Source organism: Ammospiza caudacuta, chromosome 23, assembly GCF_027887145.1.
Source record: "Ammospiza caudacuta isolate bAmmCau1 chromosome 23, bAmmCau1.pri, whole genome shotgun sequence".
In the NCBI taxonomy this organism is placed as follows: Eukaryota; Metazoa; Chordata; class Aves; order Passeriformes; family Passerellidae; genus Ammospiza; species Ammospiza caudacuta.
This window is the reverse complement of record NC_080615.1, coordinates 4985354-5003410: the sequence shown is the minus strand read 5'-3', so window position 1 is coordinate 5003410 and position 18057 is coordinate 4985354. Positions and strand designations below refer to the sequence as shown.

Sequence of the window (18057 nt, the reverse complement as noted above, 5' to 3'; positions counted from 1 at the left end):
TCCCTGAACCCGTGGTTGCTGCTCCTTTGAACCCCAGGAGAGGGGCAGGGAAGGGGCAGGGAGCCACCAAGCAGGGACAGGAGGGGAGGGACAAAGGGACAAAGGACACCTGGATGGCCTAATGTCCCCCAGGGGTAGAGGGCATCCTTTGGATCTGCCAATCACTCAAGGCTCTTCTGCAATTCCAGGACTGACAGACAGTGTGGGGCAGGGATCAAGGAGGGGAAAGGACTGGGAAAACTGACATCACACCACACCGTAACGCATCTCAGTGCTGCTGTTTGCCTGGCAGGTGTTTGTGAGCCTCCTAAGGCAGGGCATGGTGCCCTGCACGGCCGAGGAGCTGGGTGTGCTGCGGGAGCGCTGCCGGGACCCCGCCGTGTCCGTGCGGAAGCAGGCGCTGCACTCCATCACTGAGCTGCTCCTGGTGAGCCTGGGCAAGGGGAACACGATTAAATGTTGTCATCTTACTGCAGGGGTGCCATGCTGTTGTCTACTTATCACAAAAGTTTCATATATTCTTGGTGTTTCTTGTGGGCAGTTCCTCATATTATTGGGTTCCATACTGTTGTCTCCTTATCACAAAGGTTTCACACCTTCCTGGTCTTTCTCATGGGCAGCTCCTCAGAGCACTGACTTTTTCTTCTTCACAAAGCAGCCAACTGACTCCAGTTCCCTTCTCAACCAACCCACTCTTTTATAGCACTCTTCTTCTCATTAGTTACTGTTAAAGTCAGGCCTGTTCCTAATCTTTGATAATTAACCCAGCTGCAACTCCTTAGGGGTAAGATTGTTTTCTACACTAACTTTATTTTCTTATATTCTATCCCACTACAGTTAAATGGGTATTTATATTATGTCTTGGTTTGGAAAGACAGGTGCCTGCTAAGGAAGGCAGGAGCCTCCCCTGAAATGGAAGAAATGTGAACTCCCTCTCTCCGAATTTTATAAATTTGAAATTAAGGGGCTCTCAGGCAAAAAATACGTGAGCAGGAAATAACAGTTCTTTAATAGGGAGGAAAATAAAAGGATAAAATAAACAATGCAGTAAATTAGAACAACACTGCCAGAGTCAGAACCCAACCTGACACCCTGTGGGTCAGGCTGTTGGCAGCAGTCCCATGGGAATTGTGGCTCAGCCCTCCTGCAGTGTCAGGGCTGGTTCTGCTGGAGCAGGGATCCTGGAGAAAGGTGCAGTCTCTTCCTCCCCTGAAGATCCAGGGGAAGAGGCAGCTGCTGTTCCTCTGGGGAATCCAGTGGAGAAGCCGTGCTGGTGTTCCAGAATCTCCAGATTATATCCAGGCAGGAATGCTTGGCTGGTGTTCCAGAATCTCAGATTATATCCGGGTAGGAATGTTTGAAATCTCCAGATTATATCCGCGTAGGAATGCTTGGCTCCTCCCTCTGGGCTCACATCTCCCAATGTGATGCTGTAGTTCTTATCAGCCATGTACTGACATTCAATGGCCTCTTATCAGCAGATGTCCCCCAGAGGGAGGAGTGTGTGTGGAAGAGATAAGGAAAACTGCCCACTGAACAGAAGACAGCTGCCGTACAAACGGCAAATAGAACACAATTCTATTTAGAATACAATAGAATAACAGAATAGAATAAAATAAAATAGAATAAATAAATAAAGTAAAATAGAATACAATTTGCTTGACAATCCAGGATAATTAAAGACCTTCAATAGCTGCACCTTGGGCAGTCAAAGCCTCCCAGAGGCTATACCCAAGCTGGACAATGGTCACGAGTTTTTCACACAGTTAAAAGTTGTGGGATTCACATTCTCTGAGCCTGAGAGAAGCAGGGAAAAGAATGATCAAAACAATTCTTATTTAATTTGTTTGTGCAAAAGTAGAAAGCAGTTTGGAGATTGTTTACCCAGAGTGATGGGGTTTTGTTTCCTTGGCCTGTCAGGGCCAAGTGTGAGATTCTAGGCAGCTGAGTGCTTTGTTCAGATTCGGTTTAGATGTAATATAGTGCAATATAGTATAGAATAATATAGTGTAATAAAGTATAATTAATAATAATATAGTATAATAAAGTATAAAGTATGATTAATTAGCCTTCTGATATCAATGGACTTCTCTTCATCATTTCTTACAGGAGTCGCCCCTTGATTCCAATAATAAGTTTGGTCCATTTACTTTTATAAGTTTGACCCATTTACACATCAGGGGTTAATTCTCCAATTACACCTTCAGCTAATGAAGTAATTTACCCCCAGTTTGCTCCTCCCCCAATTTTTGTTTGTACTTTTTGGGCCCTGAGACAGTGAGGTGTCCCTGAGTTAGAGCCCTGGAGGGATTGTTCTGTGTGAGTGAACAGGAGGTGATGCTCTGTATGGAGTTGAGAGTTATACTCTAAAGCAGCATGGGATTTGAAAAATAGAAAAGCTGAAATCCTAAGGCATCAAGGGGAATGGGAATTCTGCCACACCTGGGAGGGGGGAGAGCAGGAGGGACCTCACCAATCAGTTATTCACTCCGGGAGCTGCATTTTAGGCTGCTCTAATTCTTTTCATTACCTTTTGACTCGGAAGTCATGACTCACTCTGATACCTACTTGTGATTTATGCAGAGTGCTTCCAACTGTTGGAAACACTGATTTTTCTGGCTGTTGATTTATGTGTCATGAAGAAAATGTTTATGTTGCTGGCCTTCTCAAGTTAAAAAAAACCCTGAATCACTTTCAGATGTAATGTGTGGATGATAGCAATGCTATATTTTTCTTTCTTTTCTATTTATTCACAGGGGGTTTGTAACTCAGGCTTGGAGCACAGGGTTTATATTAAGCAAAGCTCTTTTTTTTTAGTGCTAAATCATCTGCTGTACAGCCTTATTGCAAACCTGTTATAATTCTTTATAGAGTCTCAAAACAAAGTGTTGCAGTTCTTTAGCAGAAACACCAGGTATTTATCATAGAGATGATTAAAGACCTTGTGATGCTGAGTTTCCCTGTCCCACCTGCTGCCACACTGCTGGGCTTGATTAAAATTCAAGTTTCAAAGTTTGTAGCTGAGCCTGGAGGCCTTTGCTGCTCTTAACCATGCATTTGGGGTCCCATAATGATTTAGAAATTTGTTTCTCTCAGTCCCAGCACAGCAATGTCCTGGTGCAGAAGGCCTGGTTGAACGGAGTGGTGCCTGTGGTGATGGATGCAGAAAGCTCTGTCCAAGAAAAGGCCTTGGATTGCCTTGATCAGCTCCTGCTGCAGCACATTAAACCTTACCATAAATCCAGGAGTGGTGATGAGAAGCAGGAGCTGGCGTGGGATCTGCTCTCCCTGTTGTCTTCAGAAAGCCAGGAGCTCAGGTAAAAGCATTTCCCTCCCCTACCTATGTTAATATTCAGGGATAAAACCCAGAAGTTTGGGAGTTTTTCTATTTTTAATCCCATTAGAATACACAACTTTTCCTTTACAGAAGGAAATTACCTATTGACTGAGGACTAAGATAAGAGTCTGAGTTTGTGTTCTCATTCCCTGTGAGGTACCACAGCTCACACACACACGCTGTTAAAATGCACGTGCTGTCTGCTGTGCAATAACAAGAAACCAAATTTTTCTTTGAAACTGCTCAAATTCCCTGCTTGGAACCCTCAGTATCATTCTGGGGATGGAAACCACCACATGGAGGTGCTTGTGTTGCCCTGCCAGCTCCCAGGACAGGGCTGTTGAGCATGGACAAGAAAAGTTCAGCTTATGTGTCAGGTGTTTCCACCTGCTGCTCCTGTTACCTGTGCTCTCTCCCTGGACTGAAATGCTCACTGTTCCATCCCATGCTGGATGCACTGATAGCACATGAATATTTAAGTCAGATGGAGGTGTTCCTCTGACAGAAGTGAGAGAGGATATATAAAGCAAGAACATCACCTTGTATTAATTCTTATGTACAATATGTTACTTGTCTTGTGACAAATCGAATTATCCTGCCTGCCGTGGGAAGGAGAGGGAGAAATGGGATGACACACAGCATGACAAGGACACAACATTGATTAAAGACAGCTGTATGTTTATTAGTCAACAGGGCATAATAGCTCAGAAATAGCAGCTGAGGCACTGGTGGTGCTGCCGTGCCAGTGTGGGGAACTGTCACTGTTCTAATTTGGGCCATTTTCTAACAGGGTTTGCACATTCCTGGCAGCTTCTTCCTCCTGACCCTGCAGGACCTTGCAGCTTGAGAAATCTCACAGCTCTGCCAGTGTGGAGTAGATAATGAGGGTTGTGCAGGAAAACGAGCAGGCTGTGATGCCTGACATGACTCTGCTGTGCCTCCATCCCTGGCAGTGCTCAGGGCCAGGCTGGATGGGGCTCTGAGCACCCCAGGCTAGGGAAAGGTGCCCTTATCCATGGCAGGGGGTGGAATGAGATGATCTTCAAGGTCCTTTCCAATTAAGGGCATTCTATTGATGACTTGTGAAGGCTGAAGTGAAACAGAGACTGGACAGAGTTAAAGAATAAAGCAGGGATTTATTAAGAGGCCTCAATGGATCCACCTTGGGCAGCACAAGAGCCCAGCCAGGGCTGCACCCAAGATGAACCAAAATGGTCCCAAAATGAACCCAAGATGACCCAAAATGGCCCCAAAATGCACGAGCGCTCCCGGGGTCTCTCCCTGGGATCAGTTCTGCTCCATTTGCACCTTGCAGTTCATTGTCCCATTCCAGCTTTAGCCCAGGCAGTCCCACCCTGCTTGTTTTTCTCTCTTAAATTCACCATTGCTCATGTTCTTGGGCATGAGATTTGTATGATTGTCCTTGGTGCCCAGCTGGAGCAGGAATTGTTTTGTCTCCCTGCTCTGTGCACAGAGCTCAGCATCCCCTGATGTGAACCCAGACCCACACACTGAAGCAGCACAGAATGTGAAAAATAGAAAAGGTAAACCTGAGGCATCATTATGATTCTGGGTATTAAACAACAGCTGCTGGAAATTCTTGGTTACAAATTGCTGAAATTATCATTTCCTGATGTGTCATGGGACCAGTTGGACCTTCTGTGTTACTGCCCCAACATCCATGTAGGGATGCCAGCTCTGTAGTGAAAATATGTGTTATGTGGAAATTTTCAGTGTGAATTGTGGCAATGCCAGGCAATAGCAGCTTTGTTGTGTTGGATTTTACTGTTTTATTTATTCCTCCCTAAACTTTCCTTTCCTCCCTGCAGCCGTTACCTGAGCAAAGCCTTCCTCATGTGGTCCAAGCAGAAGAAGTTCACCTCCACTTTTGTCAATAATGTCATGTCTCATGTGGAGACAGAGCATTCCAGGGCAGCTTGGATGCTGCTTGCCAAGGTGGCTGGCTCTTCCCCCAAGCTGGATTACTCCAAGATCATTGAATCCTGGGACAGCATCAGCAGGTCAGCGTGTGCTTTGAGCTCCATTCTGCCAGGAGCCCTCAGTGCCCTTCCACAGATTGCCTTGTAGCTGCTTAAATCCCAGTTTTTCCTTCAAACTGTCACTTCTGCAGCTGGAAATCCAGCAAAGGCTTTGAGATCCATGCAGTAACCAACTCTTTCCTCAAGCCCTCTGAGTTTTCATTGCCTTTGACAGGCCTGCCTCAATAATGCATGTCCCAGAGGAGAGAGGGTTGCTCAGCTGTGCTCTCGTGGCGTGGCTCAGAGCTCGCTGTTGGTTTTGCAGGCAGCAGGACACGAGCGGTGGCACCGTGGGACACGTCCTGTGTGTCATTGGGCACGTGGCAAAGCACCTCCCCAGGAGCAGCTGTGAGGGGCTGAGGGGTGAGTGGTCCTGAGCACCTGCAGAGATTTTGGGAGTTCTGCTGTTAATTGCAGCCCTGAGATGTGTGAACAGTCTCTGTCTCAGCCCGTGTGTTCGAAGAATGAGTTAGAGTTCTTCAGTTTTCAGTCCCAGAGTTGTTTATTATATCTTATCTATAAAAATTTTCCTCCTGTCCTGTCAGAACTCAGTGCATCCCTCTGGGTGTCCAGAGTTGCTGAGGACCCCGCTGGGATCTCTGAGCCCCCTGGCACACAGCCCAGAACACCTGGGGATTTCATTTTGACCCCTGGAGCAAGTTACCAGCTTTGTATGAGGACATGGAAGTCACACAGGTTTGTATGGTGTAATAACAAAATGATCACAGGGTGAAAATGTAGATTTTAGGATTTTTGGTATGGGGGTTATGGGGACAAGATGGAGGAACCTGGGCATGTCCAGCCTTTCTTCTTCTTCTTCTTGTTCTCCATTTTCTGCAGTGATGTTGGCACTTTGGGATTGGTCTAGAGTAGAAGTGCACTGTCTAACATAGGTGACAGGTATTGGGAATTAAGTGTAAATATGTTATACGTAGTTTGTAGTATAAAAGGACAACACAGAGTGCCTGTGGCTGCCCTGCTGAGCAGATCTCAGCTGGGCAGAAAGAAAATTTTATAGATAAGAATTAATAAACAACCTCAAGACCGAAAAGTGAAGAGTCCAGACTTGTTCTTCAGCTGCATGGGCTGAAGCAGAGACACCCTGCACATCTCGGGGCAGCAATGAACAACCAAAACCTGAGAGTGTCCAGCCAAGGTCAGCTCACCAGGACAGCCTGAGGCACTCTGACCACCCCCGGGGTTGTGTTGTCTTTTTACACTACAAACTATGTATAACATATTTACAATTAATTCCCAATACCTATCACCTATGTTAGACAGTGAATTTGTATTCTGAACCAATCCCAAAGTGCCAACATCACAGCAGAAGATGGAGGTAGAGAAGAAGAAGAAAGGCTGGACACGCCCAAGTCTCTCCATCTTGTCCCCAAAAACCCCTATTCTAAAAACCCCAAAATCTACCTTTTCACCCAGTGATAAATCTATTATTACACTGCTTAAACTTCTCTGGCTTTCAGGTCCTCATACAAAGCTGGTAATTTGCTCCAGGGGTCATAATCAAACCCACAGGTGCTCTGGGCTGTGTGCCAGGGTCTCTGAGCCCCCTGGCAGAGTCCTGGCAACTCAGGACACCCAGAGGGATGGACTGAGTCCCAACAGTTTTGTGCCTTCACAAACACTTGAACAGCTTAGAAAATGCTGTTTTTATGTGTGATGTCATCTCCAGGGAGCATCCAGAGCTGGCTGAAGGAGTCTCGGTGTCCCCTGGAGGTGATCAGCCCAGCCGTGGAGACCCTGCAGAAGCTCTGCCAGGCCTCTGCAGCTGCACCAGAGGAGGCACAGGTGGGACTTAAAATACTCCTCTTAAAATAGCCTGTTCCCCACTCAGGGGGTGTCTGCTGCTGTCTGCAGGCTGTGGGATGGATGATGAGTTCTAAAAAAGGGGCTCTGATTCCAGCAGCTCGAGCCTGCTCTGCTCAGCTCTGCCTCTTTGCTGCACTTGAGCTGGAGAACATCCTGGGGCTAAGCCTGGCTTGTGAGAAATCTTCTGCCTTCAAATCTATTCTTCCCCACACCTCTGAAATACCTTGCATTTGCCTTCTGTCCAAGTTCACAGAATTCCTAAAGGAAATTTCCTGAAGGAAACCTGTTGCTGTGCTTGGTGCAGTTTGAACCCACAGATTTATGCTGTAATCTCTGTGTTCTCCATCAGAGCTGCTGGAAATGCACATATTTCCTAGATCTCTTCCTGGAGACCAAACAGGGAGTTAATAACTTGCTCATAATTTCTTTCTGCCTCCATTTGTTTTATGCCATGGCTCTGTTCTGCTCCCATAGTGGGAAGTTAGGCCATATTTTGTTGGTAAAATAAAAATCTCAGCCTGGACACAATTGCAAAGAAGCCAAAATTGATGCAGGTCTTTGTCCCTGATGATTTCTCTTTGTGTCTGTTTTATATTTCTCTTTCAGTGTAGATGGCACCTCTTTTATAATAAGCATCCCAGTCAAGTTTAGAAGATAATGGGCAGAAATTTCAGTTTAGATGGTAGCTCTTTTAATTGAAATTTCAGTTTAGATGGTAGCTCTTTCAATTGAAATTTCAGTTTAGATGGCAGCTCTTTTATAATAAGCATCCCAATCAAGTTTAGTGAATAATGGGCAGAACTGAGCCCTCTGTGCTTCAGCAGCCAGGGTTGGGTGATGGTTTTTGGGTTTTTTAATTGACAGTCAGAAAATCCTCCCCTGTAGGTACAGCCACCACAGAGTGTTGGCTTAAAATGAAATGAAGGTGTTCCTGTAGTTGGTCACTTCACTAAATGTAACAGTTACCATTTATATATGTATTTGGTTATTAAAATTACCACTTTTAGATGGTGGAAAACCAGAAATTATGCTTTATATTCACCACAGTGTAGTAGATAATCTACTTCTCATGTGTTTCCCCTCCACTCTTTGGAATTCACATCATGTTTTCTTGGTTAATGGAGCTGCTTTTTTCAAGCAACATCTAAAAATTGCCACAGACACCTGCAATGTGTTGGGTGCACATGAAACAGTCGCCTAAATCCTTTTTGTTTAAGTCTGTGTGATTTCTATAATGAAGTAAACTTGGGCCTGTGGATCATTAAAAGCCACATTTTCCAAGGTGTTTTGACACTTGCACACATCCTTTGATGTGCAGGGAGAATTTTAAAGCTCTGAGGCACTGTCAGATTGATTTTAATGGGACCCAGATTATTAAAAGCACATAAAGGCTTTGATATTAGGGATTCGTGTGTGGACAGATATTACAGCTACCTTTTGTTTAATTAATAAAGCGTTGAATTAATTGTGTTTAATTACTGAACAGGAGCTGCTCAACCAGGTGTGTGGAGATTTGGTATCCACCTGTGAGAGCTACATCTCCAACATAGTCCTCAAGGAGGATGGAGCAGGGCAGCTGCAGGAAGATCTCTTGGTAAGTTTGGGGATTATTATTTTAAATATTCCCCTTCAAGGGTTATTTAAAGGGTGGAGGTGTGCCTGGAGCTGGCGTTCCTCGAAATCCAAGCCAAGAGCTGGGATCATAGCAATGTGCAGGGCCTGTGTGTGTGATGAAATCTTGTATTTAAGGGCCTGGGAGCCCACAGCAGTTTTACACACCAGCAGTTGCTTTAAGGATATGGCACCCCATGTATTTTTAATAGATGACGTGGTTTTTATTTCCTTGCTTTTGCACTCAAACTTCTGAGATGAGCTGTTTGGGAGAGCTGCATGGAATGCTTTGAGGAGTATTTCAGTCTCATTAGATGTGCTGGGGGCTGTTGGAGCATATTAAACACACCCACCCAGGATTTCTGTTCCAAAGCTCCCCTTCTGTTCTCCAGCCACTGCCTTGAAAGCACTGAGGGAATTTTGAGTTGGTTTTTTTTGGAGAAGAACCGACTCCTGCTGGCTTCATCTGCAGCTCAGCCTTTTGACTGCAGTGCTGCTTTCTCTCTGCAGGTCAGACACCTCTTCCTGCTGGGAGAGGCTGCCCAGCTGTGCCCAGCCAAGGTGGACAAACACATCTTCCTGGTGGTCCAGTCCATCCTGGCCTCTTCTGGCAGCGAGGACCAACGTGAGCCACTCTCCTCCCTCTGCCTTTAGTGGTGCAGTTTGAAGCCACAAATTTATGCTGTAATCTCTGTGTTCTTCATCAGAGCTGCTGGAAATACACATATTTCCTAGATTTCTTCCTGGAGACCCCCCTGTGCTGGTGTCCACAGGGGTCTCAGGATGAGGGAAGAGATGAGAATCTGGACTCCATGTTTCAGAAGGCTGATTTATTATTTTATCATATATATTTATTATTATATGATATATATATTATATAATATATATCATTATATTATTATATATATTATATATGTTATAATATATATTTTATTGTATATTATATCTATTTTATTATTATATATCATAATATATATAATATTAAAACTATACTAAAAGACTATATAATATTAAATATATTAATATATATTATATAATAGATTAATCTATAATATATATATTAAATATTATATATTAATATATATTAATATATATTATATATACTAAAAGACTAGAAGAAAGGATTTCATCACAAGGCTGGAAAGGAAAGGAAGGGAATGGTAATAAAATCTTGTGACTGACCAGAGCGTCTGAGCCAGCTGGGCTGTGATTGGCCATTAATTAGAAACAACCCCATGAGACCAATCCCAGATGCACCTGTTGCAGTCCACAGCAGCAGATAACCATTGTTTGCATTTTGTTCCTGAAGCCTCTCAGCTTCTAAGGAGAAAAAATCATAACAAAAGGATTTTTCATAAAATGTGTCTGTGACATTTAGCTTTGCATTTGCAGTCACCCCTGTGTGCCAGGCCCTGTTTGCATCCCTGCCCTGCTCTTTTCCAGTGTCAGCTTGCACAGACAGTGAGGAGATGCCCAGCTCCCAGCCACTGTCCCAGTTCAGGGGCTCAGCCATGCCTCCCGTGGTCAGGGCTCACGCTCTCATCACTTTGGGTAAGTGCCATCATCCTGCCCTAAAAATGGGCCTTGGTGTATCTCAGCCTTTCTGGTGAAGTTCTGCCCAAAATCCTGCAGAAAAGGAGGCTCAGGGGGGACTTTGTCACTCTGTAGCTCCCTGGCAGGAGGGAGGAACCAGAGAACAGGGACAGGAGGAGAGGAAATGTTCTCCAGCTGTGCCAGGGGAGGGCAGGTTGGACATGAGGAAGAATTTGTCCATGGAAAGGGTGGTTAAACATTGGAATGGGCTGCTCAGGGAGCTTTGGAGTCCCCATCCCTGGAGGGGTCCAAGGAAGGCCTGATGTGGCACTCAGAGCTCTGGGATCAGTCACAGGTTGGACTCAATGATCCCAGAGGTCTTCTCCAACCTAAATAATTCCATAGAAAGCTCTGGCAGTTGTGACAGCCCCAGTGCTCTGTTGGCATTAGCCCAGCTCAGAGCTTTCAGCAATGCAAATATCCATGGAAACAAGTTGGGCAAACCATCAGAACCCTGCCAGCTCTGCTCCTCCAGGTGGTTAATGCATTAATAGTGACCAATAATCAGCATTGTCCCCCAGAGCTGTGCTGTCCTTGTACTCAGAGTTGGGTGCTGAAGGATCATCTCACTTTCAGTAAGGTTTTCTAGAGAGGGTGAAAAAAAATTGGTGCTGTTGATGTAGCTTAGAGCAGAATGACTGCACTCAAATTCTTGTTCCCTTCAACGTGAGGGAAATGCTGCTTTCAGAGAAGCCTGTCCGGCTGCATTCCCAGGATTCTGAGGAATACCAAGTGAAAGTTCTGGGTTTTAATACTTCCTTGGTTAGGAGCAAGTTTCTTTTGCAGATAGGCAGCATTATTCTTCCCTTAATTGCTTTGGAAAGTTTAATAATTTAGTGCAGAGCTTGGGAACAGGGAGAAGTGATGTTAGAACTATTGCAGGCTATTTTATTTTAGGTTGGTTCAGTGATGCTCTCAGAGGTGGGTGTCTCCCTGCTATGCCTATGACAGCTGGGGCTGTTCTTTTTAGCTGCTTTGAATAATACCCTGTACACAGAAATAGTTTGCTGTGAAGGAGGGAATTTGGCATAGAGAGCCACTCTATAGGTCTAAGGGGAGTTTGGAAGAACTTGAAGTACCATCTCCCTGAGAGATCGTGCAGATTGCTCATCAAGTTCCAGCATGAGTTTCTTGTTTATTCCCTTGTTTACTTCCTGATCCCTTCCCTGGCTTGTTTTGGAGGCAGCAAGCTGGGCTGGCTGGGAAGGAGAATTTATCCCAGCTCTGCTGCTCTGGTGATGCCTTGGAGTGGCTGCCTAGAGATACAGGATAGACAGAGTTAAGGGAATAAAGTGAGAATTTATTAAAGGGCTTTAATTGATACACCTTGGGCAGGGTTACAGAGGATAGACACAACATGGTCAGTGGTCATGAGGTCTTGTATTTGTGGGGTTCCCAGATGGAGGAAGGAATGATGAATCTGACTCCATGTTCTTAAAAGGCTAATTTATTATTTTATGATATTATATTATATTAAAGAATACTATAGTAAACTGTATTAAAGAATACAGAAAGGATACAGACAGAAAGCTAAAAAGATAATAATGAAAACTCATTAGTCTTTTCAGACTCCTGACACAGCTTGGCCCCGTTTGCCATTGAGTCAAAACAATTCACATGAAACCAATGAAACAATCTCCAACCACATTCCAAAAGGGCAAAACACAGGAGAAGCAAATGAGATAAGAATTGTTTTCCTTTTTCTCTGAGGCTTCTCAGCTTCCCAGGAGAAGAAACCTGGGCCAAGGGATTTTTCCAGAAAATATAACTGCCACAATGAGGTTTTCAGACAGATTTAAGTTTGGTCTATTCACATATCAGAGGTTAATCCTCCAATTACAGCTTCAGCTAATGAAGTCATTCATAGTTTCTTTAAGCCTCTTCCCTCCAGGCCTGGAGCCTGCTACAAGTGGTTGTAGCAGGAAGAGATAAGGAAAGAACCTGTCTTCATCCAAGTCCAATAAAAGAAGCACTTGGAACTGTTGAACCCCCATATGTTGGTTTCAAGCCAACCACATAGACCACTGATGCTTCTTTCTCATAAAGAGATGTTAATAAAACAATTCCATAGCCTTGCCAAGACTAAATTGCAGGTGAAAACCCAGCACATCTCTACCTAAATATGGCCAACCACTCACAACTTAACTTCCAAGACACTTCCTCACCTATCATAGAAGAGCTGATAGGATTCCACGACCATGCCCTAATGTGAGGGTGTTCACAGGGGTTCTTGGATGAGGGAAGAGACGAGGATCTGACTCCATGCTTCAGAAGGCTTGATTTATTGTTTTATGACATACATTACATTAAAACTATACTAAAAGAATAGAAAAAAAGGTTTCATCAGTAGGCTGGCTAAGAATAGAATAAAAAGGAATGATAACAAAGGTTTGTGGCTTGGCTCGCTGTCTGAGCCAGCTGACTGTGATTGGCCATTAATTACAAACAACCACATGAGACCAATCCCAGATGCACCTGTTGCATTCCACAGCAGCAGATAACCATTGTTTACATTTTGTTCCTGAGGCCTGCCAGCTTCTCAGGAGGAAAAATCCTAAGGAAAGGATTTTCCATAAGCGATGTCTGTGACACCCTAATGGTTGCACTAGCAATCTGCCCCTCAGTCCTCTACCTATTAACCCACACACTCACAGAAAAACTATCATCCAGGATAAGGAAAACTGCCCACTAAACAGAAGACAACTATACAGATGGCAAACAGAATCCATCTTGCCTTGCATTCTGGGACATGCACCCTAATGATGCACTAGCAGGCCAACCAGCATTACAACTGCTATCTTAACCACCATATCCATCATCCTCCTTCCTGTCTCCCCTATAATCCTTGTGGGATCTCAGCACCTCAGGATGGAGGTGCAGAGTGGCCGAGACCACCCTTGGGGGGCTCGGGAGTCCTGGAATGTTGCCAGAAGTGTCTGGTGGCAGGGCTTTGATCCTACACAGGAGACGAGACCTGTATGAGGACTGGGAGGAATTCACTGGGTGAATGGTGAAGGGATAAGTTAGTTAGAGTGTAAGACACAGGGTTTAGGATTTTGGTACAGGGGGGTCTAAAGAAGTAAGATGGAGGAATTGGGGCGTGTCCTCTTCTTCTTCTTCTTCTTCTTGGCCTCCATCTTCTGTGGTGATGGTGGCACTTTGGGATTGGTTATTACTAGAAGTGCACTGGTTAATAAGGGTAGAAGGTATTGGGGAAAAACTATAAATATTGTATACGTAACTTTGGGTATAAAGATAAGTGACCGCCCAGGGGCTTGCGGAGTGTGCTCATGGCTGGCTTACTGTGCAGACCTCTGTCGGGCTGAAAGAAAATCTTTTAGATAAACAATTAATAAACACCGAGACCGAGACAAGATCAGAAGTCTCTCCTTGTCCTTTGAAGCACCGGGCTCTTCAAGGCCATCCCTGGGCCTTTCCAGGCCACCTAAACAGCTCACAGAAAACTTACAAGTGGCGTCCCTGAGCTATCTCCGGTCGTAAATCAGCAAAAAGAGAAACCGAAAACTTACAAATCCTTACCATTATCTAAGAAACTCAGGATTACCTAAACTGACGGCCTTCAAAGCCTTAAACAGGAGTTAGCACAGGCTCTGAAAACCACAAAAACCTGAAGTTGCAGGTGTCACCAGCGGTGCTGTTTTGCAGGGAAGCTGTGCCTGCAGCACGAGGAGCTGGCCAAGAAGTGCATCGCGGCGCTGGCGCGGGAGCTGGAGGTGTCGCCGGACGTGGCCGTGCGCAACAACGCGGCGCTGGTGCTGTGCGACCTGTGCGTGCGCTACACCTCGCTGGGGGACAGGTACATCCCCAACATCTCGCTGTGCCTGCGCGACCCGCACCCCTTCATCCGCAGGCAGACCCTCATCCTGCTCACCAACCTCCTGCAGGTGAGATCGTGTGGAAGTTTTCCGGATAGAAATCTGTTTTAAGTGAAATGTGCATCTTTGAATTAAGTCTGTAGCCTGCAAACATAGCTGCAGCACCCCTCGAACTATTGGAGACACCCTCATCCTGCTCACCAACCTCCTGTGGGTGAGACACAGTGGAAGTTTTCCAGAGTAGAAATCTGTTTTGGTTTAGGTGAAATGTACATTTTTGAATCAAGTCTGTAGCTTGCAAGCTCAGCTGCAGCACCCCTCAAACTATTGGCTCATTAAGGAGACACCCTCATACTGCTCACCAACCTCCTGTGGGTGAGACACAGTGGAAGTTTTCCAGAGTAGAAATCTGTTTTGGTTTAGGTGAAATGTGCATTTTTGAATTAAGTCTGTAGCCTGCAAACACAGCTGCAACACCCTCAAACTATTGGAGACACCCTCATCCTGCTCACCAAGCTTCTGCAGGTTAGACAAAGTAGAAATTTTCCAGAGTAGAAATACATTTTGATTTAGGTGAAATGTGCATTTTTAATTTCAGTCTGTAGCTTGCAAACATAGCTGTAACACCCCTCAAACTATTGGAGACACCCTCATCCTGCTCACCAGCCTCCTGCAGGTGAGATAATGTGGAAATTTTCCAGTGTAGGAACCTGTTTTAAGTGAAATGTGCATCTCTGAATTAAGTTTGTAGCTTGCAAACATAGCTGTAGTACCCCTCAAACTATTGGCTAATGAAGGAGACACTCTCATCCTGCTCACCAACCTCCTGCAGGTGAGACACAGTGGAAATTTTCCAGAGTAGAAATCCATTTTGATTTAGGTGAAATGAACATTTTTTATTTAAGTCTGTAGCTTGCAAGCATAGCTGCAGCACCCCTCAAACTATTGGAGACATTCTCATCCTGCTCACCAACCTTCCTGCAGGTGAGACAGAGTGGAAATTTTCTGGATAGAAATCTGTTTTAAGTGAAATTTTCATCTTTGAACTAAATCTGTAGCTTGCAAACACATCTGCAACACCCCTCAAACTAATGAAGGAGACAGCCTTATCCTGCTCACCAACTTTCTGCAGGTGAGATTATGTGGAAGTTTTCCTGAGTAGAAATCCAATTTGATTTAAGTGAAATGTGCATCCTTGAACTAAATCTGTAGCTTGCAAACATAGCTGGAACACCCCTCAAACTATTGGAGACACCCTCATCCTGCTCACCAGCCTCCTGCAGGTGAGACACAGTGGAAATTTTCCAGAGTAGAAATCCGTTCCAAGTGAAAGGTACATTTTTTTAATTAAGTCTGTAGCTTGCAAAGGAGTGCAGTGTAAAATCAGTATTGAAGAGCACACCTGCCATGGGGTGGGAGAGCAGATTTTTCATTTTTCTACTTTATTCTTCATACATGGGGTAAACCTCAATGTGCTGTTGTGGCATTTATGCTGCTTAGAGCATCCTCCAGAATACTTGGGGTTGTTTTGGGGTTTATTTTATGTGCCTCTGGCTGAAGCTTTACATCTTGTTCATTTACCTCACTACAATTTGGAGGTTCACATTAAGTTTTCCTGGTTCACGTTGTTGATTTCTGCTGGTTTCCACAGGAGGAGTTTGTGAAATGGAAGGATTGCCTCTTCTTTCGGTTTGTCAGTGTCCTGGTGGATCCAAACCCAGACATTGCCAGGTAAAAATCTCAGCTGTGAAATGATGGAGGAGGTGAAGGGCAGAGATGTCTCAAAACCTGTCTCAGCCTTGGCACCTTCACATTGTGAAGAGAAATGCCAGTGATAAAGCAGATTGTCCCTCTGCCCTCTGTACTTCCTATAGGGTCTGCAGTGGTGGCACAGGGGGGATGAGCCTCTCCCAAGGACACTTAAAAGTCCCAAAGTGTCCTTGGCTGTCCTCAAAACATTCAGCTCTGCTCTAGTCAGGACTCAGTTATCCAGAAAAAAAGGAATTTTTGAGACAGACCCTTGTGAAATCTTCCTTGTGGTTTTCAGACAGGCTCTGTCTGAAGTGCTGGATTTGTTTAAGAACTAGGATTAAATATTTTGCTGCAGTTTCCTTTTTCTTATATTGCATGCCTTTCCTTTTCAGCCTTCTGCCACATCTTGTAATTGTCAGAGGAATGACCTGTCCAATGATGTGTCAGAGGAATTATGCACTCTCATTTTAAGTGCATGTTTATGAAGTTTTTGGAGGTTTCACAGTTTCCAGCTGCTCTGTTATGTGAGAAATGAATGGGGCAGGTTTCTCTCAGGTGGGGAGCTCATGTAGAAATTAGGGTTACAGAGGAGGATGGGACACCTTGCTGCTCATTTCTGCATGGAACAGTCAATCTGAGATGGATATTTCCAGAACCATCAACCTTTTATCAATTACCATTCACATTTCCTTTTCTCTTCAGTGTCTTTTATATCTAAAAATGTCTTTCCAGTAGATGGTGGCATTGCAGCATCGTGTTCCTCCCATTTCTTTGGGAGCCTTTTCCTTTGCATCTGCATTTGGAGACAGCATCCAGACAAAACAACTTTCTTCCAGCCTGGGGTTGCCTTGCAGCTCTTGCAAGACCTTTGGTGATTAATTTGTTGCTTGCTGAGTGCTGTGTCTCAGCCATGGTGGAGGTCAGGTTATTTAAATAATTAAAATGCTGTGACAGGATTCAAGTTCAGATTTATTTCTGGCTCAGTTTGCTTTAATGGCCATAAAAATGAGTAGTGTTGTGGATGCTGGAGATGTCTGTCCCTCTGGAAATGTCTGTCCCTCTGGGAAAAGGGTGGAAGTTAGTGAGCTGGGCAAGAATTAAATGTATTGAGGGAGATGTGGCAGAGGAAAACCATCCTCCTGCCCTGAGAGCCCTGCACAGCTTCAGGGGTGGCTTTTGGAATCTATCCAGTGATAATTTCTTCCTTCTCCCCCTCTGCAGGTTTGCAGAGTTCTGCCTGGTGCATCTCTTGCTGAAGAGGAACCCTGTGATGTTCTCCCAGCACTTCATTGAGTGCATCTTCCATTTCAACAGCTACGAGAAACACCAGAAGTACAACAGGTTCCCCCAGAGCCAGAGGTCAGTTGAGCACATTCCTGGCTAATTTTTGCTAAATTATGGGCTGTCTGGCCATGCAGCTCTTGGTGACAGCACAGCAGTTGTGGCACTTGGTAATTATCCATGCAAGTGCTGAGTTGTGTCCTGCCTTCCCCGTGACACTGCTGTGTGTAATTTGTAGGACTGTGTGCTGTCCTAGCAGGTTTATGGCTCTTAAAAGTGGCATGCAAATATCCCTGGCTGATTTAAGGTCTCATTATTCCTGGGAGCTGGCATGAAGTGATTTGGGCCTCTGTAAAATGCTGTGCTCTGCCACAGGGCGAAGCAGCTCTTCTCTCTGAAGGGGAAGGAGAACAAGGAGAAGAGGATGAGGATCTACACCTTCCTGCTGGACCATTTCACGGATGAGCAGAGGTTCAGCATCACCACCAAGATCAGCCACAGCATCCTAGGTAAGGGTTTAAAAATGCCTTTAAAAGTCTGGCAAACAAAAACATGGTGTCTGTGTAAAATCTCACGATCCAGGTGTGTAAAATCTCGTGATCCAGGTGTATAATATATCACGATCCAGGTGTATAAAATCTCGTGATCCAGGTGTATAATATATCACGATCCAGGTGTATAAAATCTCGTGATCCAGGTGTATAAAATCTCGTGATCCAGGTGTATAATATATCACGATCCAGGTGTATAAAATCTCACGATCCAGGTGTATAAAATCTCATGA

General features: G+C 44.8%; 1 protein-coding gene across 2 annotated transcripts in view; it reads left to right on the top strand.

Moving 5' to 3' along the window:
• NCAPD3 (non-SMC condensin II complex subunit D3) overlaps positions 1-18057 on the top strand; it is a 40640-nt gene that overhangs the window by 14127 nt on the left and 8456 nt on the right. For both annotated transcript variants that reach the window (XM_058819074.1, XM_058819073.1), the window contains exons 15-26: positions 293-427; positions 3097-3317; positions 5167-5358; positions 5642-5739; positions 7064-7179; positions 8687-8794; positions 9322-9436; positions 10255-10362; positions 14071-14309; positions 15892-15971; positions 17214-17351; positions 17649-17782. In XM_058819074.1, the coding sequence (XP_058675057.1) occupies positions 293-427; positions 3097-3317; positions 5167-5358; positions 5642-5739; positions 7064-7179; positions 8687-8794; positions 9322-9436; positions 10255-10362; positions 14071-14309; positions 15892-15971; positions 17214-17351; positions 17649-17782 (1684 nt within the window). The remainder of the gene's footprint in view (positions 1-292; positions 428-3096; positions 3318-5166; positions 5359-5641; positions 5740-7063; positions 7180-8686; positions 8795-9321; positions 9437-10254; positions 10363-14070; positions 14310-15891; positions 15972-17213; positions 17352-17648; positions 17783-18057) is intronic.